Source organism: Alligator sinensis, unplaced genomic scaffold (assembly GCF_000455745.1).
Source record: "Alligator sinensis unplaced genomic scaffold, ASM45574v1 scaffold1386_1, whole genome shotgun sequence".
Lineage (NCBI taxonomy): Eukaryota > Metazoa > Chordata > Crocodylia > Alligatoridae > Alligator > Alligator sinensis.
In genome coordinates, this window is record NW_005842806.1 from 236,685 (window position 1) to 259,379 (window position 22,695).

Genomic DNA, 22,695 nt, shown 5'->3' on the forward strand with positions numbered 1-22,695 from the left:
AGTCTTTCCTCCTGCATCCAGATAGGCTTAATTTCCTTATGCTAACACACCACTGAGTGACAGATGTATGGTTCCTCCCTTCAGGGCCTCCTGGGAAGGACACACCACAGCCATTCTGAGCAGCTTGCTCTATTCCTAAACGGATGTAATTAATTTGCGCACCTAATGTCTAACTTAGATTTTCTGTTCTGCAACTTAAACCCGGCTGCATCTTTCCCCTGTGACATAGTAATACATGCCTGTCCTGTTCGTACCATCCTTTTATCCACAAATGTATAGCATCTCCCCTCTGCCATGTCTTCTGGATTTTTCTGTTGAATCCTCAATCCATTTCATTTTGGGGTTGTTTTGGCTTACTGCTGACATACACTGGAGGGAGGACTCTGAAGTCTGACTAGTGCGAAGACAACTGGAAAAAACACCCTGCTTATTTTACATGATAAACTTGTATCAATGTGACTCACTGTGACATGTGCTACTCTCAGCAGTAGCCTCACATGGATGACCATTGTTTATCACCCATTATACCCTACAGCTCCTCCTCTGTGGTGAGGTTGTCTACTCCTTTGTTCTGTGTGTGTGCATTTGGTGATTTCTTCCCAGTGAACCACTCTATGCCAGTTTCTTTAACAACTCCAACGATAGGAGGCCTTTTCTCATGTGCTTCACAACTGCATGATGACTCCATCTTCCAAACTATCAGCAGATCCTCTTGGACTCATACCATTTATATGTCTGACTTCTCCATCCTCTGAATCTTTCAGAATGGTATCAAGTGGTGTTGGATCCAGCCGGCTGCCCTGTGAAAACCTGCTTTGAGTCTGCTACCCACCTGACACTGAAGCCTGTTGGTGCTCCATGTGTTTGGGTCTCCATCCTGCAACAACTCACTTTGTCCGCAGCTAAGAATGGCTCATGGAACTGCATCAAATAGTCTCCTGAAATTAATAGATAGCATGTCTACTGTTTCCTTCCTCCATTAAGCTTGTTGATCCATCAAACCAAATTAAAGGCCTCCTCCAACTTGGATGGAAGTCAATGGGAATTTTTTCATTGATTTTAACAGGAACTGGATTGAGCCCAGAAGTAAATTGGCATGGTGATGATTTGACAGATCCTTTTTACCTGCTCTTATTGCTTACTGCCCTGTCAATGCCCATGTGTTGGCCACTCTGACCAGTTCCAGCAACTTGCCTGGCCCTGCAGAGGGATTTACAGCTTAAGACTGGAGAGCCCCTCTTTTGCTGTCCTGTGATATGTCCTTTGTTTTTTTTTCCAGTCCTTTCAGCAGCTCCACATTTCTTCAGTGTAAATGCTAAAGGTTCTGATACATCTGTTAACCCCAGTTGTGCAGAGAGGTGACTCTTGCCAGGTCCAGTAACTGGGTTAGGTTACTGGCTGCACTTACATCTCTTCCTCTCCATAACGAACCATTTCACCTCCCCCACTTTGGCCTGCTGTTTGCTCTCCCATTCTGCTAAGTAGCAGTCCCATCCTTTCCTACAGCAGCCACTTGCTTCTTACATAGTTCTTACAGTGATGATTTCTTATACACGCATAGAGGGGGAGGAAGAACCAGCAGCATACATAGAGGCTGGGGAACTCCCTTCTCGTGAGCACAGAGGCAGAGAAGGATCTTGGAGTCTCTACTGATTCCAAGATGAACATGGGCTGCCAAGGAGGGGACACGGTCAGGAAGGCTAACCGCACCTTGTCATTCATCCACAAATGCATCACAAGCAGGTCCAAGGAAGTGATCCTCCCCCCTCTATGCGACACTGGTCAGGCTGCAGTTGGAGTACTGGGGTCCAGTTCTGGGCATCACACTTCAGGAAGGATGTGGACAGCATCAAGAGAGTCCAGAGGAGGGCCACTTGCATGATTAGGGGGCAGCAGGGCAGGCCCTACGAGGAGAGGCTACGGGACCTGAACCTGTTCAGCCTCCACAAGAGAAGGCTGAGAGGGGATCTGGTGGCCGCCTATAAACTGGCCAAGGGGGACCAGCAGGCAATGGGAGAGTCCCTGTTCCCCCGAGCACTACCGGGGTAACAAGGAACAACAGCCATAAGCTGACTGAGAGTAGATTCAGGCTAGATATGAGGAGGCACTACTTCACTGTCAGGGCGGCTAGGATCTGGAACCAACTTCCAAGGGAAGTGGTGCTCTCTCCTACCCTGGGGGTCTTCAAAAGGAGGCTAGACAGACACCTAGCCAGGGTCATTTGACCCCAGCATCCTTTCCTGCCCATGGCAGGGGGTTGGACTAGATGATCTGCTTAGGTCCCTTCTGACCCTACCAAGTATGAAACTATTCCTTTTGGTTAGTATTCCTTTGCCTTTGACTTTTTGGCTTAATCCAATCAGAGGCATAGGTGACTACAACTGCAGCCTCACTTTTAGTTATTGGGCTACATACCTGACTACACGGGAATCCAGAAGTCCCCATGTGGGTCTCGGAGCGAGCTGAGTATACCTCAGAATGGGACTCAAAACAGCCAGTCTGCTCAGCAGAGAGCTGCCAAGAGCTGGCATAAGGGAAATATTAAACACAGGAGTGTGTCTGAATGCCCCCCACATCTCCAGCACTTAGGTGGCCAAGTTAGGGCTGCAGGAAGACATCTCCTTCCATTTATTTAGGATCCGAAGCCCAGAGTTCTCCCCTGGGGGTAGGTGTCTACAATAGTCCTCTCAGTTCTCATTTTAAGATACAGTAGATAGCAGTGCAGCCTTTTATATACTAGCCTAGTTCAGTGGTGCTCAACCTTTTCACCCTGCAGGCAAGATGAGTGAGGCAGAGCTAGTTCAGAGGCTGGACTGAACCCTGGGCACTTGGATTGGGCCCTGGGGCTCAGCACCACCTCTTCCCACCCCAGAATGCCAGCACTGGGGCCCTTCCACTGAAAGGGACCCAGCACTGGCCCCTTCCACCCTTATGCACCAGGATTGGTCCCCAGGGGTGTGGTACTGCCCCCCTCCCACTGGGATTAGTCTCTAGGCCTCTCGTGCTACCCCTTCCCAAGCCCTTACACAGGGCCCTGGTTCCCAGTGTTGGCCCCGCCCAGCCCTACATACTGGGATTGGGTGCTGGATCCAGTGTGCAGGGCCCAGGGCTCCCCAGGGGTCTGGACATTTGGTGGTGGGGCAGCAGAGCCACCACTTTCCTGCTCCCAAACTTCCAGACCCGTGGGGAGCCTCACAGGCTGGATGACAGGGCTGCAGGCGAAGCTGTTCCATGGGTTCGGGTTGAGCGCCCCTGGTCTAGTGGTTAAAGTGCTAACCTGGGAAGAATAAGATCTAGGCTTTAAGGCCCTCCTCCACCTAAGGGGTTTCAAACCCACATTTTTTAGTGACCAAGAGAGTGACTTAAACCAGGCTATGGCACAGGCTCAATGGGCACACCCTTCTGTTGAAGCCAGGGTACTGCATAACCTGGGTTCTACATAGCCATGGGGCTAGTAGAAGAAGTAAGGAGGATCCTGATTCTGTAGCCCAGTGGGAAGGGCAACTGGTTGGAAGGAGGGAGACCTGGATTCCTATCTCTGCTCCTGGGACTGTTGAGGCATCCAACTTTTAACAATGATTGGATAAAAACTAGAAATAATCCTGGGACCAGGGGCAGTATCCATCTTGGACTCTGCCCCAATCAGCTTCTCACTGGGCTAAAGCTCAGTCAGGCCTCCTCTTGCTTGCTTCTTCTGACCCTATGACTCTTGCATTTCTTACTGCCCAGTGGTTCAACATCAACTGAAGGATGCTCTCTACAAAATAGCCTATGGCCCAGTGGGCTTGGTACTCTCCCAGGGGGTGAGCCATGTAGGTCTGACCCCCTCCCTCACTCAGGCTGAGAAGGATGCTCAACTCAGGTATCCTGCTTCCTGTGCGAGTCCTCTAACCAGGAGACCTTTACACAAAGGATCACTGCTAGCTCCTCCTGCAGCAGTGGAAACCAGCCATGACCGCATTTTGAGGGAATCAATTCTGCTAGTGCATCGTAGGACTGCCTGGAGTGTACCTCCTTGAACAGGCCCCTCAAGCCAAGGTTGTGGGCCCTAGGGGGGGCTGAGGTGACAGCTAGGTGTTGAGGTACCCATACTGGGGCAGTTCTGTAAGGTTTGAGGCCCCAGAAACTTTCAGGCCCCACAGGGAAGCCCCAAGCAATGTTTAGGCACCCCCAGGACTTGGAAGCTACTAAGCAGGTCTTTGGATCACAGTTTTGACCTTAGGCACCTACAATCCACCTACAGCCTGTTTCTTTTTTTGGATTTTGGTCATCTTCCTCTCTTCTCCCTGCTTGCAGGAATCCTATGTTTAAATCTGCCAGTCTTTGCACTTTGCCTTTGCAGACACATTCTCCCACCTCCTTTCTTCCTCTCTGTCAGTAGATAAAGATGCTCATATTCTCCTGCAGTGCTGAGAGCTACTGAGCTCTGTCACAGACCCAACTCACAGCCAGGTAGCCAAATGAGTGCAACAAACTGTAATGGCAGGGTTGAGATCCCCTTTCTTGACCCCTTTGAAAGAACTAAATACCAGCCCTCCACATCTTCTTTTCTGGGCATCCAGAGACATAACCTGCCCCCACCCCCCCTCCCGCTCCCCTCCATTCAAGGAGGCTATGTTGCAAATTTGAACCATTTTGTTCCCAGGAGAGGGTACTGAGGGACCTATATGCCAAGGCCACCCCTGGGCTGACAGTCAGGTTGAGTAGGTTACACTTCCCCTTGTCACTGCCAGCCTCTTTGGATTGTCTGGATCAAAGGGTCATCATTACCCTTGCCCAAGCCTCTCTTTGCTTCTGCTCAGAGGTCATCACCCCACAGCTGCCACCCTGGGCTCTCTCTACTGGTAACAGACTGATCTTTATGGCAGTGCCTAAGATGTAAACATGGCATCAGAACAATCATCCGCATGCTCCTCTCTCTCATATTAATAACGATTTCCACTTGGAGCAGGCTGCCAGAAGCAAGGTATTCCTGTGTGATTGCACAAGGTGACCCTGCTCAGCTGCTTTGCAGTAGGCAGCTGGGGGTACTCTGCAGTGGGGGAGGAGGGCAGCAGCTTACAGGCCCCTGCAGATAGCTCTGCCAGAGCTGACCTGAGGTAAAGAAGTGCTGCTGGGTCAGACCACTGGCATATGGAGAGCCCCTGGCAGCGGGCTGTGGGGTCCTCTGGGGACTGGGGCTGTATGTGGTAAAGCTGGAAGTAGAGAGAGAAAGTGCTTCAGTTGAGAACTTGCAGCAAAGCAAGGCAGGACACATAGGGAACCAAGCTTCCTCAAGGCACTGAGCTGGGGCTGGGCAGACGCATGACTATTACTGCATGGGGGGTGCCCTCATGTGCACCTTACATTGGGGTTTGCGCACTGAAGGAGTGTTACATCCATGTGCACAAATGTATGCAGGAGCAGGTGCGTGCCTATGACTGTGTGCATTTCTCTGTGGAAATGGTGGTTAAAGTAAGGGCCTCATTTCTGGTGCCAGCAGGCTTAGGCCCACATCACAAAATGGGATCCCAGTATCACTGCAGGCAGGGCAGGGGGCAGAGAGGGATGCAGCTCTTCTGCAAAACCTTGCTGTGTTTGAGTCCACAGCTGGTCTGGAGGCAGTACAAGGGTGCTAAATCCTGTCACAGTTTATAACCTCTTTGGGGCTCATCTTCACTAGGAAATACCGTAAGCTAAAGCAGTGGTTCTCAACCTTTTTTTGTACTAGGACCCATTTGTAAACAATGATGACCAGTCCTGACCCACTAAATAGTTTAAGTAGAAAACAGCCCCCTGGCCCTGCTGATGCCCCTCACTCCCAACCCCCAGCCCCCAAATCTGCCAGCCCTGCTGGCACCCCTCACTCCTGACCCGCTGCCTCCCACCCCCAGCCCCCCAGTGTGGGGGGCAGGGGGTGGGTGTGGGGGGGACAGGACGTGCCCCCCAGATTTGTGCAGCCACAGTGGGCATGGGACTGCAGCCTGACTGGACCGGCATAGGCAGGAGCTGTCTCTGCGGCCCAGTGGGCATGACTCAGCACAGGAGGGCAGAGTGGGGCAGCAAGATTCATTGCTGCCACTGCTGCTGGAACTCCCATGCCAGTCATGCTGCCAGCAGCGCAAGGAGTAACTGATGGGGGACGGGGGGCATTGGGGAGCTGTGCTGCCCTCACCTTCTTCCACTGCCAGCTGCTCATGCACCAGGCCATAGCTCTACCTCACTGCCATGGCCCAGCCACTGTCACTGCTCCCCTCAGGTCATAGCTCTAACCCAGAGAGGAGATGGGGTGGCAGGCGGTGTCACTTGTGCCTCCCCATTCCCCTGACACGTCATTTATGCCCCCCTCCCCATAGACTTACCTGCAGGGAGCTGCAGGAGCTGCTCTCCACGCTGCCTGGCTGCCATGTGCAAGTGTGCACATGCACATGAACTTGGCATCCCCTGCCTGATCACCTTCCTCCTGCTCCCCCCAACCAGGTTGGAACTCTGCTAGTCTGAAAGGGGAAACTGACTGTTTCCCACATTTTTCTCCTTCAAAGGAGAATCCATTTTTAAAGTTGGTTGATCCATTTTATGAAGCTTGTTCATGATCCTTTCATATAGTCTTGTGACCCACTTTTGGGTCGTGACCCACAGGTTGAGAAATGCTGTGCTAAAGCACAGTCCCAGGAGGCACATGAGCTAAGCCAGCACCAGCCAAGTGTCAAATAGAGTGGGTCCCTACATGCAGTTGTGTTCAGCCATGGGTACATACATAACTCCTCAAGGTCATGTGCCAGGGGAGACCAGCCCTTGGCTGGCAACCCTCAATGCTCCATCCACTTGCTGGATAATTCCTACAGCCCAGCTCATTCTTCTGTAAAACCACCACAGGCCACATTTTAGTTTGAGCAAAACATATCTAAACCACAAACCCTCCCTACTCTCAGAGAAAAACAGTTCCAAAGCACTTAAACGATTCAAGAAGCCTGTCCCACGGGGGCTGGGGAGGGAGGCAGAAATTGGTAAGACAAGCTCTTCATTCACTTCAGCCACTTTAGAAAGTGATATCAATAACAGCAGCACTCTACAGGGTGGATGAAAACACTCTCTCTGTAGCTGTGCAGCAATGAGGCAGCTTTGTCTCAGAGGCAGCAAAGGACTTGGAATCAGGAAAACTCCATGGTCTCCAGGTCTGTGGCTGGCTCACTGCTGTGGGCTGGGGCCACAGCTTTTCCCTTGGTTTCCACATCTGTTTAATAGAGAGCAGGACAGCGACCGTCTGTAAAATGCTTGGTGATATGGGGATGAAGACTGTGCATCAGGGTTTGGGATTACTGTATGAGAATCAGATGTTATTTACTGCTTCCTCTCCCTTCTTGCCCAGCCCTCTCTGCCCCACCTTAAGCTCCACTTCCTGAGGAGGCAACTTGCAGGTGACTCTGCAGAACACAGGGTGGCAGGCTCTGCCAAGCAGCAGCTGGGATCTCTACATGTTACTATCTGCTGAGGGGAGCAAGCCAAATTAATGATCCTTGCTGTGACTCGCATGCAGGTCTCTGTATGGGGGAATTCCAGTCATTACACACTAAATAAAACCTCACAAGGAGGGCAGATGATAAGGTAGCAAGTCAAGTATGCCTGATGCTCCCAGCCTAATAAGCCAGGACTGACACGATTGAATAGGGCAAAGAAGCACTGCCTGGAAATGCAGTGCCCTCCTCCCCCAGGGACAGCCCTGGATCCAACATGGGTCTCCCAGGCTCAGCAGTGCAAGGACAAGAAGCGCTCCCTCCTCCCCAGCTGCTACTGATGGGCAGTTACAAGGCTCAGGGGCAATTTGTCCAATAACTGACATCAACAGGAACAGTGTTTATACACAGTTCAGTTTACTGCTTTTTGGCTGCTTTGCACAGACAATAAGCATCAGGGACACCCTCGCTGCCTGTCCACAGGTAAGAGACTAGACTTTCTCTTGAGGGAGCACTGCACGGTCTGCTAGTCAATGCTATCCACTTCTCGGTTTTCTCCATGCATGGTTTGCACACACGTTACCATTATCAGCACAACATGGGAAACAATTAGCCATGTAAGCACATGGTCCTGTCTCCTTAGCAGGGAAGGCTGCTTGTGCAAGATCAGGCCTGACCTGATGCTCTCTTGCTCTCCCTCACCACTGGAGCAGGGCAACGTTACATATATCTGTCCAGAGATTCATACAGGGAAAGAACCACCAAAACCTCCTTTCTCCCACCCTCTGATTCCCCCATGTCTGCTAGGAACTCAGGAGATTTCCCCTAACACAGGTCCTTCTTAAACACCACACCACGAACTAGAGACTGACATTTTGCTATTTTCCTCCTCCTACTTCTCACTTCCCCAAAGACAAGCTAAATGCTCTGGCCTGCAGAGAAGACAGCTGCTGAGAGTTTACTACTAAATCTCCTTATCCCAAGACTGGAAGAAACCAGACTTCTTGCCTGCAGATCTTGACGCTATTGGGTCAGTCAATTTGCTCTCAACCCATGACTCATAATATAGAACTCACCTCGCCCCAGCCCTACTGCAATGGCTCAGTTCTAACCAAGTCTCTTGTCCAACTGCTGTTAGCCTGCTGGAAGCTGAGGCTGATGGAAAAGGAAGATGCTCTTTGATCCTGGCTGCTAGACTCAGCTTGAGTCACAGGCACATGCCTAACTCCAACCATCAACTAGAGAAGAGTCACTGCTGTTATAGGTACTTGTCCACACCCAGCTTGGTTTATATGGAGTCCTGGGCAACAGTGTGATTGCTGGACGAGTCAGCTCCAGCAGGACTCCGGTGCTGGGAGGGGCTGTTCTGCAGGTGCTTCTCAGGGAAGTACAGGGTTTTGTGAATCAGGTCTTTGACAGCAGAAACATCATCGCTTTCTGCATGAAAGGAGAGAGGGGTTGTCACCATAAGCAAGAAACACTGTAGCACCAAGAACGTACCTAGAACCCCAGCTCTCTGCACATCACTACCCTTCCCAGCCTCCCCACTTCTCTCCCACATCTCAGCCCTTTCTACACTGGGCACCACTCACCAACACCCAGCTGCTGGAGGAGGTCCTCAAACTCTGGGTTGGCCTTCAGTATCTTCAGTAAGTTCGTGGACTCCATTCTCTCCAGCTGCACGTCCCAGTAGATATAGATCTTCTGGTTGAAACTAACATAAACCAGACAGGGGCTGTTGCGGCCGCCTTTGCAGGCATAGAGGCCTGTGGAGAGCAAGGCATGGCAGTGCTGGTGGTTACGGAAGGGCAGAAGGAAGGAAGAAGCAGGCATGCAAGGTGGAGGCTGAGAGACACATGTGGGAGAGGGAAAATACAATGGCGTAGCCCAAGGGTGCTCAACCCCCAGCCATGGAACCATGTAATCTGGCCCATGGGTCTCCCCATCGGTCCAGAAATTTGACAGTGGGGAAGCAGTGGCAATTAACACTACTGCCATTCACCTGCAACCAATGTCCCAGCCTCATGCAGCTGGATTGGCCTGTGTTCCCGCTGGTACAAAACCCTAACCAGAGGCCAGTCTGCTGATGAGCTGCAGGGTGCTGCGAGCACCACCATATGCCAAGGTACAAGTCACCAGACTACAGCTAGAGAAGTCCCTCAGATAAAGAGGTGAACATGCCATGATGAGACAAGGCCTCACCAGATGGGTCCAGGGCTTCCACACCAGGTCATCCAGAAGCAAGAGCAGCACAGAGTGGCAAGAGACCTGCACTTCCTCAGGGCTGTGGTGGGTTCCCCAGCACACCTCCCTCTCATCCTGCTAGAGGGCAGAGGTCAGCTGGGCCTCCTTCAGTCTTACAGGCCTCCAAGAGTGAGGAAGCACAAGGGGTCTTCTCCTACCTCCAGGACAAACCTTTCCATGCTATTGATCCCTTCTTCCAAAACCCCAGGGTTCTGCCTCCTGTTTCCAGGAACCCAGCAGTTTGCTGTCAGGCCCGGGTGCCTCAGGCAAGGGACAATGGGACAGGCTTCCTTCTCACCTGCACAGAACGCGCTGACATTCTCATCCACCTGGAACCTGGCCACAGTCCGATTGTGGTCGATGATGTATGTTTGACCATCCCACGCACAGGCCACCACCTCGTCATGCCCATCGCCCTGGGAGTCAGAGAGGAGGGATAGGAGAAAAGGTCTCTGATTAGCATAGGCACCAGCCATCCCAGGAGGCCCAGAGGGAAAAGCATCCATCCCCGCACTCAGACATAACCTGTATTCAAAGCAGAATCTCCACAAGGAGCTCAGTATTCTCTGAACAATGGATACAAATCGTCTCCTTCTGTCAGGGGAAAATAATCTGGGACCCCTTGCCTCAGTGGCCGTTCTACATTCAACCTACTCAACACAGAACACCGGTGGGAAGAGTCAGCTTCCTGCTCCCATCCCCTCATCCCTTTGTCCTCCCACACACATTCTTTCCTGACAAGCTCCTGGACTTCCTACTCACTGCTGCTTCCCTCCCTCTGTCTCCACTGTGACTCAATCATTTTTCAGCACCTGCACGTGCCTCCAAGTGCTTGAGCCTGACCATCCTTCTTCCAGAGGGCTCCCCGAGAGCACAAATGTGAGAACTGCTATACCAGACCAGCCCCCTGTTCCACCTAGATCAGCATAACATCTTCTTTTGGATACTGGCCAGCATCAGAGGAAGATGGGGGACAACTTGCCCCTTCCTGGATCTCCTGCTGGTCAGACTGGCTTCAGCTCTGATGCCCAGGACCTCATGTCCCTTCCTGTTCTCAGTCTTGTGATATTTTGGCCTTAGCATCACCCTGTGGCAACGAGTGCCACAGCTTAATCACAAGGGATGTGCATTGCCTTTGACAGATTTTGATTTTCCCACCATGTTATCCCATTCAATATTCCCCTTTCTTCTAGCGTTACGTGGTAGCGGGTGGGGGGAACAGGATGGCGGACACAGAAGCTCCCAGCCTGCTTTCTACAGATCTTTCATTAACACACCTGCTTCCACCCCTTCCATCAGTCACCTCCTTCCTGAGGTAGCAATCCTGGTCTTTCCAAATTCTCACCCAAGGGTTTCTCCAGGTTCTTAATGCTTCTTGTTGTTTGCCTCTAAAACCCCCTAGGTCTGCAACATCTTATGGACAGGGAAGCCAGACCTACACATGGTTTCCAAGTGAGGCTGGACCACTGATAGAGGGGCCTTCTAAGGGGTTTGATATTTTTTCCCTATCCCATTTCTTTTGCATCATAACAGTTTGAGGAAAAACAAGGCCTAATAACAGAACAAGAGCAGCAACAAAATGCTCTGAGAAAAAGGAGAGGCTACACAGCATTATACTGGACTCATGGGGCCAAAGCAACTGCCATGGGCCCTGCCCCCCAGGTGACTGAGTACAAAGTTTGGGGGCTGTAGTACAGCCTCCATTTCTTTTGATGACAGGGCTCTCTAGGAGAGTGTGGGACAATCCCAGAATGCCCTTCTTCATACTGTTAGGTGAGCTGGCAAATGCTGGCCTCCAGGTGATGCCACACTCTCCATCCCCAAGCAACCTCTTCCCAAACCTATTAGCATTTAAACTCACTGTGACATCCAGTTTTTCCAGAGCGAAGAGCTGGTGATCAACTTGTACAGACCACAGCAGCTTATCTGCTCCCTCCATGAGCTTCAATGTCCCTGAAGGAAGGGAAGACAGACTTATGGCTTGGGATTCTTCAGAATATTATGAGGGCCAGGGCATCTGCCCTAGCAGACACTGGGCCCTACAAACTGACTCCTATCTATAGGCCCCAAGCTCCTAAGGAAAAAAAGGCCTGGGAGGCAGATGGTGGTTTATAACATTACATACAATTGTGTATCTCATTATTGGGAACACAAATGACCCATTAACCTGTCAGCGGTTGAAGATACAGACAGAAAACAGAAACCACTCTTTTAACTGGATGGCACTCGGAGAACGAAGGAACTCCTCACCAAACCTTAACATGCAGAGTCAGACAGTACTTCCCAGCTGAGCCCCATGGATCCCCCAAGCAGACCCTTGCAGGTTGGAACCCTGCTAGCCTGCCTTCCCTCTCTGTTACCAGCTGCCAAACTGTGGCTGCACAGAAACTAAGACACAAGGGATACTTCCTTAATGTTCCTTTGCTATGTCAGCCATCGCTGTAGCTGTCACGGGCATGCTGTTATGGGATAGTGTCTGGCAGGCAGGCCCATGAGAGGGCCCACCCCAAATGATTCCTCCCTGTCCAGGACTGCTGAGCCAGGCCCTAATTGAGGGAGAACCTGTGTTGTGTGCTGACATTTGGTTAAGGCAGCCTAGGCTATTTGTAAGCTAAGGAGCTGCAGAGAACAACAGGCTCCTACCTGCCTAAAGAATCCCTTTGCTTACTACTCATATATCCAAACACTGTCTCCTCATAAGGGGTGCAACAAGGAGAATGTGGCTCTCAGGCCCACATTTTAGTATCCATTTCTCTGGCTGCATTCAACTACATCTCAAGCACCTCCCAGGACATAAGGAGGGTGCCTCCCTCAGTTTGCTTGGTCACAGAGTGCATCACTCCATACCAGCAATTAGCACTTGTACAAGGCACACCCTAGGGTAGCTTCTATGAATAATGAACTGAGAGAAACTACTTTAGTCTCTCTGTAGGGAACAAAACCTTGCAGTACAGGGCCCCAGTCAACATGGGCCTAAACTTTAATGGGACTAGGCCTGTGCTTCTGTTCAGCTGTGTGCTCCAGTCAGTAGTTGGATTGGGGCCTGCTTCCTGGTGGTGCCTTTTTCAGCTCTAGTGCACAGGGAGCCACAAGATCAGAAGTGAAGGCAAAGACAGAGGGGTTTCCACCCATAAGAAACCCTGTGGGAGTGAGGAGACTGAGAAATGATACCCATGCATAACCAACCTCCCCAGCCTTCACTGCAGACATCTACTTCCATCCTGCCCTGAATCCAGCCTCCCACGTGACTCAGGACTGCACCCCAGACCCTGCTGCACTTGGGGGGCATTTCCTTCTCTGACTGTGACCCAAAGGTAGCAGCAGGACTTACCGTCTAGAGTGCACAGGGCGAAAAGGCCCGAGCCACCACTTGCTGTGGGGCAGCCTGTGAATACAGAACAGAAGCAGATGTAGGTTATGCTGCAGCCTACCCTAGACCTCTTTTTTTTTTTTTGCAAAAAGAATTATTTCTAGATATATAAATAAATATACAACTCCACTTCCAACACTCTGCCAAGTGGCCCTTGTGGGCTGTGTGCCAACACTTGGCAACTCAAAGCACACTAAAAACCTGTTATACAGTTCACACCATGCACCCATCTCTATACCCATACCACTACCCACTGCCCTCCTCAGAGGGTCTACTCCTGAAAAAGGCTATGTCAGACTCCTCTCCACCAGACAAGGTCTGCCATTTCATTCCTGTCATCCTCTTCTGTCTTCCTGTAGTACCAATACATTTCACTTAGTCCCATTTTAATACCATACTCAATTGTGGGGTCTGAGTGTCTGTTTATGAGCAGGTTCCCCAGACCTTAGTGTTCACACTTGGCTGTGGTCTCTCCAAAGCCTCAATATTCACCCCCTCAGTCCCTGCCCCTTCTCAATGGAGCAGCAGGACCAGGATCAGTCAGGGTGTAGTTAGCCAGAGCAGCATATCTTTGATGTGTCTGGGGGAGGTGAGGGCATGGAGGTCATCATTCTAGTCTTTCCCCTCTAGTTGGAAGTGGATGACATACTGGAAAACAGAGGAGTGAACAGCTTCAACCTAGCTGCTGTCCCAAGCTTGGGTCCTCTATGGATGTTCCTGGCTTCTGCAGCCCTCTGCTCTACTCCGTCTGGGCTGAGGGGGGTGGCTGAGGTACTTCTATTTGTTGTCAGAACATTGCCCACTCCTACCCTTGCGACCCGACGCTCCTACCACCTCTTAGGGTGTCTGGAACAGCTGTTCCACTTCTCTTCAAGCCCCTTGTCCAAGGAGGGAGAACTCTCTTCTTGCCCTGGCCTCCCACTGAAGGACATATTTCAACTCCCCTTTTGCCCTGGCCAGGAATATGCCCTCTCCTCAAAGCCCCATATGGAGGCAGAACGTGCCTGGAGCTCAATCAGGACCCAACACCCTGGCTTGCCTCCTCCAACCCCTCTGAAATGTAACTGAATGGCCTGGATTGGAGAGTGCCCCCAGGCAAAAGGGTCAACACTACAGCAGAAGCAACGGTCCGACCCTGCTCTCACAAATGCAGGTGTGAAGTAGGAGATACTTGGCCGAGTGTGATGCAGCTGCTTTGGTGTGAGCCAGAGAGCAGCACTACAGAGAAGTCAGGCCCAGTGCATCACTAGTACTGGTAATTTGAATAGCACTCTAGGAATCTTATGCAAGGCCTCCTGTGCACTTCATTGGGCTCTGGATCAGGCAGCAAATCTGCACAGTACTTGGCCACCAAGCAATAAGCCAGGGGACCACCAAAACAGAATTATGATACATGGGTATGGAGCAGGAGGAATGTAGCATTCCTCATTTCTCCCCATTTCCGCCCCCCTGCCTAGAATATCCACTTGGTATAGCAGTTATTGGTTGTAGTCTCACTGTTTTGTTACTACCCCTGCTTCCTGACAGCTCTGAATTGATTATCCTCCTCTGCAGGGAACTCCACTCCATTACAAAGTAATTTTCAACATTTAATTTCCAGTGATAAGGGACCAGCTGGCTCATCCTGCTGCTGCCTGGGTTCTGCGTGACATGGTTACTGCTGACCTGTGGGGATCTGGGCTGAAGTATGTTACAAATACAGGCTAGTATCCCAGAGGAGGGTGAGCACAGGGGCCTAAGCAAGTGTCTGTTCTTTTAGCTTGAACTCAGCCTGTGAGAACAAGGGGAGGTCATCACAGGGAAGAGGATCAGTTGGCAACACAGGGAAATTAGCACAAAGCCACAAAATCTGTGGAGAGAAGTGGTTCCTCTGGTCATGTGCTCACTCCCAGGCTGAAACCACTGCCAAGCTCAGCCCTACTCTACTCAGCTTTTTTTGTTTTAACTTTCAGATACCTGCTTCTACCTTGGATGTACTCATGTGCTGGTCTGTCAGAGCCCCTCAGGGGTGGCAGTTCAGAACCTGGGTTCCTGGGGCACAGCTGCTGCCTCTTACCTCGGCTGATGCTGCCAATGAGGTGGGTAGAAACGTTCTCGTTATGGATGCGACCAGATGTCTGGTGAAGAATAACGTCACGCACTGGAGCTTCCCTAGGGACAGGCAGACAGGAGGGACAGGGTCAGGGCTCCCAGCCAGCCAGAACTGCCAAGTCATCCCTTGGAGTTTGCACATCCAAGGCAGGGGCAGGGAGACGGTGCACAGAGTGAACGTGTGCTGTGTCCCAATCAATGAAGAGAGGGGAATAGGAAACAGGGCCGGTCTATCTACAGGACCCCTGCTGGTGCAGGATGGGGATTTGCTAACACTTAATACAGTAGAATGAAGTTGGGGGAGAACTCAGAAGGGAGCTGAAAAAGAGGAAAACAAGCCAATGAAATACCATTTCCCAGGAAGGAAAGAACATCCCTAGCAGGGACCCTCCAGTCTCTGGTTTGCATTCACTGGAAGAAGAGATGGAGGCAGACAGTGCTCTTTTGCCCACTCCAGTCTGTTTCTGCAAAGACCAGTCTCGCCACCTTCCAGGAAGAGGCGGGCTGATGGGGCTTTCTCCACCTCTGATGCCGAGCACATGATAAAAACCTGCCCCACAATGGACATGGATGAACATAAACATGAAAACCTTAATGCTGATAACCCATGAAGGGGCTCTGGATTCGGCCTCTCCCCAGATCACACCCCTACACTGCTTCCACCTCCCCCCCCCCCAACCCTTGATATCCCCGGGGCTCTCATCTGCTTCCCCCCACCCCCTATGTCCTGTGCACATTGGAGTGACCCCTCATTGCCCTGCTAGCAGGCAAATGCTCATAGCTAGTGCTCAGCCTCTGGTACAGCAAGAAAGGGAGGTCCCATGCACAAGGCAGATGCCCCTAGATCAGGTGGAAACAGCAGCCAGGGAGGCTGCAAATGGCATGGGGTGGATGGCAGAAACCAGCCTTTGACCATGTGGTGCAGTGTGCCACCTTGTGGAAGGCCTGTGGAACTCCACCCTCCCATCTTTCCCGTCAGATCCCTACACCTCTCACCTGTTGGCTGCAGAGTTGTCTCCCTCCTCTGCTGCAGGCTGCTGCTGCTGCTCCAACTTCCAGGTGCAGAGAAGGACAGCGTAGCCGCAGCCTGGCTGAGACACCATCATCTCTGGGGCGCCATCGGGGCCAGGGTTCACGGAGAGGCTGTCTACCTGTGCCCGCCCAGGAGCAGCAAGGACAGCTGTGAGCAGAGAAGCCACAGGCTTCCCAAAGCACCAGTGAGCAATGTAAAGCAAGTGCCCTCTCCAAGGGCAGAGGAACACCCTATGGGGGAACAGCTCCCAAAAAACAGAGCAATCAGTGCAGCTGCATGTATCCCAGAATAGCCCCCCACACATGGAAACACTGCATCCTGAGACCCCCCCCAACAGGGACATGCCTCAGCCACAGAATCACTGCTTCCTACCTGCCCTTCTAGTAGCCACTTCTTCAAGAGGACCAGCTGCCCCAAGAGGTGGTCAGAGCCTTCGGACAAATCCTCCCAGCGGAAAGCTCGCACCACACGGTCGGTGTAACCCACCACCAGCTCACACTTCCCGTCGCCGTCTGCAGGGGACATGAAGGGAGACAGCAACAGGGTCTGTCTAGATGGTATGGTCTCACAGCCTGCAGCAGCCCTGGCATGGAGTCACCTACACCTCACTTGTACCAGTGCTACCCCCACATGCCTTGGTGATGGTCACCTCAGCCCCTCTAACAGCTCATGTACTGCAGCAAGCCAACAGCCTGAGAAGTCTTTCCCACTCTATTAAAGGGCTCGGCTGGGCCATGGTGGAACATCTACTACACCAGGAAAGAGAACCCTTCCCCTTTATGCCCTGGTACCTGGGCTCCCCCTCTAAGCCCCATGCAAAGCAGGCCCGATCCCTCTAATCCTCACAATCCTGTGCAAGATGCTGTCCAGGGCTGTGATCCCCAAACTCCCCACCACAGCCCGTGGCACTTGGGGTTGATCTCCAAGAGGTGACAAGGCCCTTTCTGGGCTCTGACCCCCTGCCACAAGCCTTCCCTGCCCTTTTGCAGCCCTGCTCACCGATGTCGTTGATCAGCATGACCTTGGTGTTGGCAGGAATATGCTGCTTGAACACTGGCCTTTGCTCATCCGATGGCGGAGGCTCATGGTGGCTGGAGGCCTCTGAGTGCTTTGAGGGTGGTGGAGTGAGGTCAAAGAGATGGAACCAACCCTCAGCACTCACTGCCACAACCAGGTTCTGAGTGGGGAGAGGAGGCTCCGAGTTGATATGAGGGAGGCAGAATGGCCTGCATCTATCCGACACAGGGGCAGGACCATCAAGATGGACACTGGGAGGTGCGGGGAGAAAGGCCTCTGATCACTGCAGTGTGCCAATGGAGGGGAGCTTGGAGAGCACAGTGCAGGACAGGGGAGATCCTGTCTGTGCTGACAAGAAACGGGGCAGCAGCAGCACACAGTCTCCTTTGCCAGATGAAGGCTTTGGCTGCCTCCCACTTCCTTAGCATGGCTCTGGCCTTTCCAGAGTAAGAAGGGGTTATGAGCCTGCTGCAGCAGTGAGGCTGGAGAACGTATGTGTGGTCTTTGGAATCCACAGGTGTTGGGTTCCACTCCCCAGATACTGACCCTGCAAGGGCTGCTGCATCACTCCCAGAGATACCTGCTGTGTGGGGTGGCCTTCTCTCCACTCTGCCCTGCAGGTCTCTACATAGAAGGCTGAATAGCATGTGGGAACCAGCTTTGCAGCAGGATCCTGCACAGAGTGGACCTCTGTGGTCAGGCAGGCAGTCCCATGGCCACTTTTGCTGCACAGTGCCAGCCTGTGGAGATGCACCAGTCACTACTATGTTGCTTCCCCAGGAAGGGGCTGTGGAGAGGGAGCCTTTCAGTGCGACTCAGCTGACACATGAATCAGGGGACAGTCCTTCAGCCAACCATGTAAGCTCTCCCAGGAATAGGGAAGGGAAAGCAGAAGGCTCAAAGCCTGTTTCTGAGTAACCGTAGCGTGAACCTTGGCAGATGTGACAACTAACTTGGTCAGCAAGTAAAGGAAACCATCAAACAATTAAACAAAGCATAAGGCCTGAAAGGAGATAAGGGAAGCCCACACATTATATAATCCATATACACTATATCTTAAAATATATCTTTATCTTTCTCTTAAAATAGTAGTAGTAGTGACTGATGTAACCAAAATGTATTAAATATTATTTTGCTATAATAGATATACTTTTGTTAAAATCCTTAGATAATTTGTAAAAAACAAAAAAAGCCTGTTAGAGAAAACCATAAATTAATGTAAGGAAGAAACTGGAACAGCATTCCACAATGGGGAAAAGAGAAAGGAGAAATCTTCCCTCTTTCCCAAGAATATAAATCCCAACTAATTGATACCTTCCAAGTGCACAAGAGATCTGGTTCAGAAGTTCCAGTGAAACAAAGAAACTTAAATAAAACCAACCAGAGATCATTTATTGGAACATTAAAACCAGCCACCTATAAATATTGGGCATAACTGAAGGGAAATTTGGAGAACTCAGCAAATTCAAGAAGATCTACTGCCAAACTGCAAGCCACCCTCCTCCCACCTTTTGAGTCTCCCTAGTTGGTATAGGTAAGACTATGAGTGCTGTTGCCAGTAACCAGATAGACATTTATCCCAAAGTCTGCTTTCATGTTTTAAGGTGCAAGCAAATAAAAGGTTGGGCTGTAGACCCATTTCTGCCTCATATTAGTAGCACAAGGTTACCTGTAATATAGGTAACACCACCCTTCTCACTGGGAACATGCCAGAGCCCCACACTCTGGGCTGTGGACCCCTACCCAGACAAAGGCGCATGTAACTGGGAAGGGGCCAGATGCTCTTACCTTGCCTTTGTTGCACACATCCCCGACACCAACACAGGTGAGCTGCAAAAGAGAAGAGGGAGGCAAGTCACTAGGGTCAAGGGCACAGCACACAAAGCTAAATTTGCCCTAGCAACCCCCACCCTCTTGGGGTCCTCCTCACAGATGGCACCCTCTAACTGACACCACCACTAGTTTCAGCTTCCAGGCACCAGACCCACACCCATGCAAAGCTGTGGGGGCAAAACACTCAGCCCAGGCAGGACTGCATTGGGATGGCCAGGACATGATCTCCTCACCAGTGGCTCCCTAGGGCTTTAGGCAGCCCAGCAACTCAGAGCAAGCTTGTGGGGGGAGAAGGGTGCCTCCTGCAGTTGTGCCAGATGTCAGAGCCCATCCTGGCTGCTGGTACACCCTGGGATTGACACTACCACACAACTTCCCAGGCAGACAATCCGTATGGGCTGCTAAGGGACTAGGGAATCTAGAACCTCCGCTCCAACTGACCATTCCTTGGCATGAACGCACAGTCCAGGGTTTGGTATCATCATTCTTGTACACGTAGAGCTTCCCACTGGTGTCCCCCACCACCAGCTCGTTCCGCTGCAGAAGGAAGGAAGTTAGAGATGGGAAGCATGCAAACACACACACACATGCATGCATTCACACACACGCATACGCAGAGCCACCCAGGACGGAGATAAAGACCAAAGTCCCTATATAAGGGGGTCTAGAAGCAGCAGGTTGGAAAGCAAAGAGGGGAGAGAGTGCACCCCCCGACCCCAGCCCAGCAGGTTAGTCTGTGGGGTGTCACAACCCAAGGGTGTGATTTTTGTTTTGTGTGTGCTTTGGCACCACTGAATTATTTTCCCGCCAATTTGAAGCTTTCTTTGCAGGGTGCATTTCTTCTTTGCAGCACAGAAATGCGCATTGCAAGGAGTTCCCGCCATTTGTATTCTAATTTGTGCCCCACTATTGGCTGTTTCTAAATTATTCCTACGTGGCGGCTAGTGATTGGCTTGCTAGCCGTATAAAAAGCTTGAGTGGTTTCCGCCCAAGTTGGAGGACTCCATGAACACCAGGAGGAGGAGACTGCATGTCTTGTGAAGATCTCTAAGTGCTGCGGAGCCTATTGGACCCAGCGTATTTCAAGAAGGCAACAGAGGTCTGATCAGCCTCTAGCCTCTCCCTGTTCGACGTATCCCTCTTTCCTGCACGCAAAAAGATCCACGGAGCCTAGCAAACTTCGTGTGAGTCTATTCAGAGCTCTTTGTCTTGAGTACTTTCTTCGGTTGGCGTGACGGGCTCGCGGTTTAGAGCCTCCAACCAGACGGGCTAGAAGAGTGTTCACGGGAAGGAACTTTAGTCCACGTCTCGTCTTTTCTATCTGTAACTGCAACTCAAGCAAGCTTTCCAGCCTATACTGTGACCATCTTTGGTGTAAGTAAACAATCTTTAAATCAACCATTAAGTGCCCATGCCTAATTCTAGCGTGTCGCCTGCTTTCTCTGACCCAGTGTGTCCGGACTGCTGGCCACAGCCTGCGGCGTGAAAAAAGGGCCCCGGATCGCTCCCGGCCCACACATGGGGGAGGGAAGGGCGAGGGCCAGATCAAGGCCCCTGTAGTGAGGGACACTGTGGCAGAGGCAGGAGCAAGGGTGAGGTAAATGGGGCCCTGACCAGGTGGGTGGTAGGGACTGAGCACAGGAAGTTGTCCAGGGGCACAGGGAGGGGGGCTCCAGCCGCTGTGCACATCCTGGCAGAGGCCCCGGGGGGCACATGCCCCCCCATCTCCACAAGGTGGAGGTAACTGCTGTTGCAGGCTGGGCTTTGTGCCCTGAGCCCCGCTGCAGCTGGCCTGGGAGCACCCTGACGCCACATGCGTCCAGCTGCCTGGCAGGCAGGGGACGAGGCTCAGTCTAGCGGCTGGACGCACATGGCATCCATCCACTCCCAGGCCAGCTGCAGCGGGGCTCAGGGCACAAAGGCCAGTCTGCAATGGCAACCACCTCCGCCACACACAGACCTGGGGGGCATGCATCCCTCCAAATGCAGGGCAGCACAGGTGGCTGCAGCATCTGTGAGGGAGGGAGTGGGCCTGGAGCAGGCGCAGGCACTTAACAGCTCGGGCAGGGCACAGAGCAGAGCTGTGAGAGGTTCGTCCAGGGGGCGAGGGGAACGGGGGCACGCACCTCAGGAGGGCATGGGGTGTGTGCGCTCCTGGATATGCATGCCGGCCAGGCTGGCTGCTTTTGTAGGCTGTGCCAGGCTCTTCCCAGTGGGGGTTGGGCCAGGTGGCAGCACCACTGGGAGCAGGGCTACAGTGAGGGGGATGTTGCAGGCACCCAAAAATTTGCTGTAGCTCCCCCAACCCCCTCTCCCAGCACTGCCTCCACCCACCCTGAGTGCAGCCCAGCCCAGCCCAGCCCAGCCCTGCCTTCTCCCTCCCCCCCCGCAGGTCATGAGGGCCATATGCCCAGTGAGGGCAGGCTAGAGCTGGAAGGCAGTGGCAGGCTGTTCCCAGTGGAGAGGCTAGGCCACGCTGTGCTCAAGCCAGGTCGTGGTGGTGCTGGGAAGGTGGGTTGGGGGGGGCTAAGGCAAATTTTCAGGTGCCTGCAGCCCCCCTCCCAGCACTGCTATCCAGCTCAACACCCTGCTGGGAAGAGCCCCATGTGGCCCCAGCCCACCCCATGTACAGAACCAGGTGCACATGCCCCATGCCCTCCCAGGCTGCATGCCCTCCCGCGCACCACCCCGTCAAGCTGCTCGTGGCTCCACCCTGTGCCAACCCTGGCTATGCAGCGGGGACATACTGAGGCCCCAGCGGGGAGGGAGTGAGCGGGGCACAGGCAGGAGCAGTGGCTGAGGGAAGTTGGAGACAAGTGAGGGCCTGTGGGGCACATGCTCCCTGGGCCTCCGTTTGTCCTACCACCAGGCCTGGCCAGGGCCCCACTGCCCCCAGCCCCGTGTGTGTCCCCCTGCTTCCTGTGCTTGGTGCTCCACCAGCTGTATTGGGGGTAGGAGCAGGGCCTCGCAACAAGGCAGGGGTCCCTGTAGGGTAGCATTTTGCATTAAGCACAGCACGTGCCAGCCCCTGCCTCAGGCCACACCCACCCTTGCCAAGCTCGCAGCACTGCGTATGCTCCCCCAGCCTCTCCACTACGCATGCGCGCACTCCCTTTCGCAGCACAAAGCAAGAACTCCCTTCACAGCACACTGCGCATACTCCCAGCTTCACCCTTCATTACGCATGCGCGCAGCCCTTCTCTCCTCCCCCGCCTCCCTCCCTTCGCTTACTTCCCGCGCCGGCACCCCACTCCTGCTGTACCGTACCGTGTCGTTGTCGGCGTCCCCCAGGCGGATGGCGTGCGGGAACAGGCTCCCGCTGAACTCGAGCGCCACCCGCTGTACATAACTAACCGACCGCATCGCACCACCGACCATAGAGATGGGAGACGCTCTAGCTCGCCGCTCTGTGGCAGTTGGGGAGGTGGGGGGTGCTACGGTGGCTCTGCAGGCTCAAACAGCCATGGGCGTGAAAAGGAGGAGGTCACGTGCTGCTGCTGTAGCAGCAGCCCATTCCAGGAGGGGGCAGCAGAGCCCCGAGGAGCGAGGGTGCCCTTGCGCATGCGCAGCTTGCTTTCATGCGTCTGTGGGGGATAGGTGCTTCCCTGCCCTCAGCTCGCTGGGGGCGGCCCTGGGTGCCCCTCACCACCTTCCCACTCCCCCCCCCCCCCCCC

The 22,695-nt window shown here is 52.8% G+C and overlaps 1 protein-coding gene across 5 annotated transcripts; it reads right to left on the bottom strand.

Annotated features, from left to right (window-relative positions):
• Positions 1 to 802: 802 nt before the first annotated feature.
• ITFG2 (integrin alpha FG-GAP repeat containing 2) lies at positions 803 to 22,464 on the bottom strand. Of its 5 annotated transcripts, none has more exons than XR_003091694.1 (13): positions 22,289 to 22,464; positions 19,463 to 19,558; positions 18,977 to 19,018; positions 17,171 to 17,348; positions 16,544 to 16,683; positions 16,135 to 16,289; positions 15,104 to 15,198; positions 13,009 to 13,062; positions 11,539 to 11,630; positions 9,976 to 10,093; positions 9,026 to 9,199; positions 8,510 to 8,870; positions 803 to 938 (listed from the first exon to the last, which is right to left on the bottom strand). XR_003091694.1 is itself a non-coding variant. In XM_014525426.2 (12 exons), the coding sequence occupies exons 1-12, from the start codon at positions 22,397 to 22,399 to the stop codon at positions 8,722 to 8,724; spliced, it is 1,404 nt and encodes a 467-aa protein (XP_014380912.1). In that variant the 5' UTR covers positions 22,400 to 22,464; the 3' UTR covers positions 7,227 to 8,721. The 5 variants fall into 5 exon arrangements, 2 of the variants coding, with proteins under 2 accessions (XP_014380912.1, XP_025047074.1); XR_003091696.1 differs by lacking the exon at positions 803 to 938 and adding an exon at positions 5,180 to 5,195; XR_003091695.1 differs by lacking the exon at positions 803 to 938 and adding an exon at positions 5,890 to 7,213.
• Between the last annotated feature and the right edge of the window lie 231 nt (positions 22,465 to 22,695).

What these genes read in the sequence shown, in the direction of transcription:
- ITFG2 (XM_014525426.2), bottom strand. Translation starts at nt 22,399, where the DNA reads ATGGTCGGTGGTGCGATGCGGTCGGTTAGTTATGTACAGCGGGTGGCG. An exon ending in CATGCTGATCAACGACATCG is followed by an intron (nt 16,684 to 17,170) that starts GTGAGCAGGGCT and finishes TGTCCCCTGCAG; the next exon opens with ACGGCGACGGGAAGTGTGAG. An exon ending in CATTGGCAGCATCAGCCGAG is followed by an intron (nt 13,063 to 15,103) that starts GTAAGAGGCAGC and finishes CTGTATTCACAG; the next exon opens with GCTGCCCCACAGCAAGTGGT.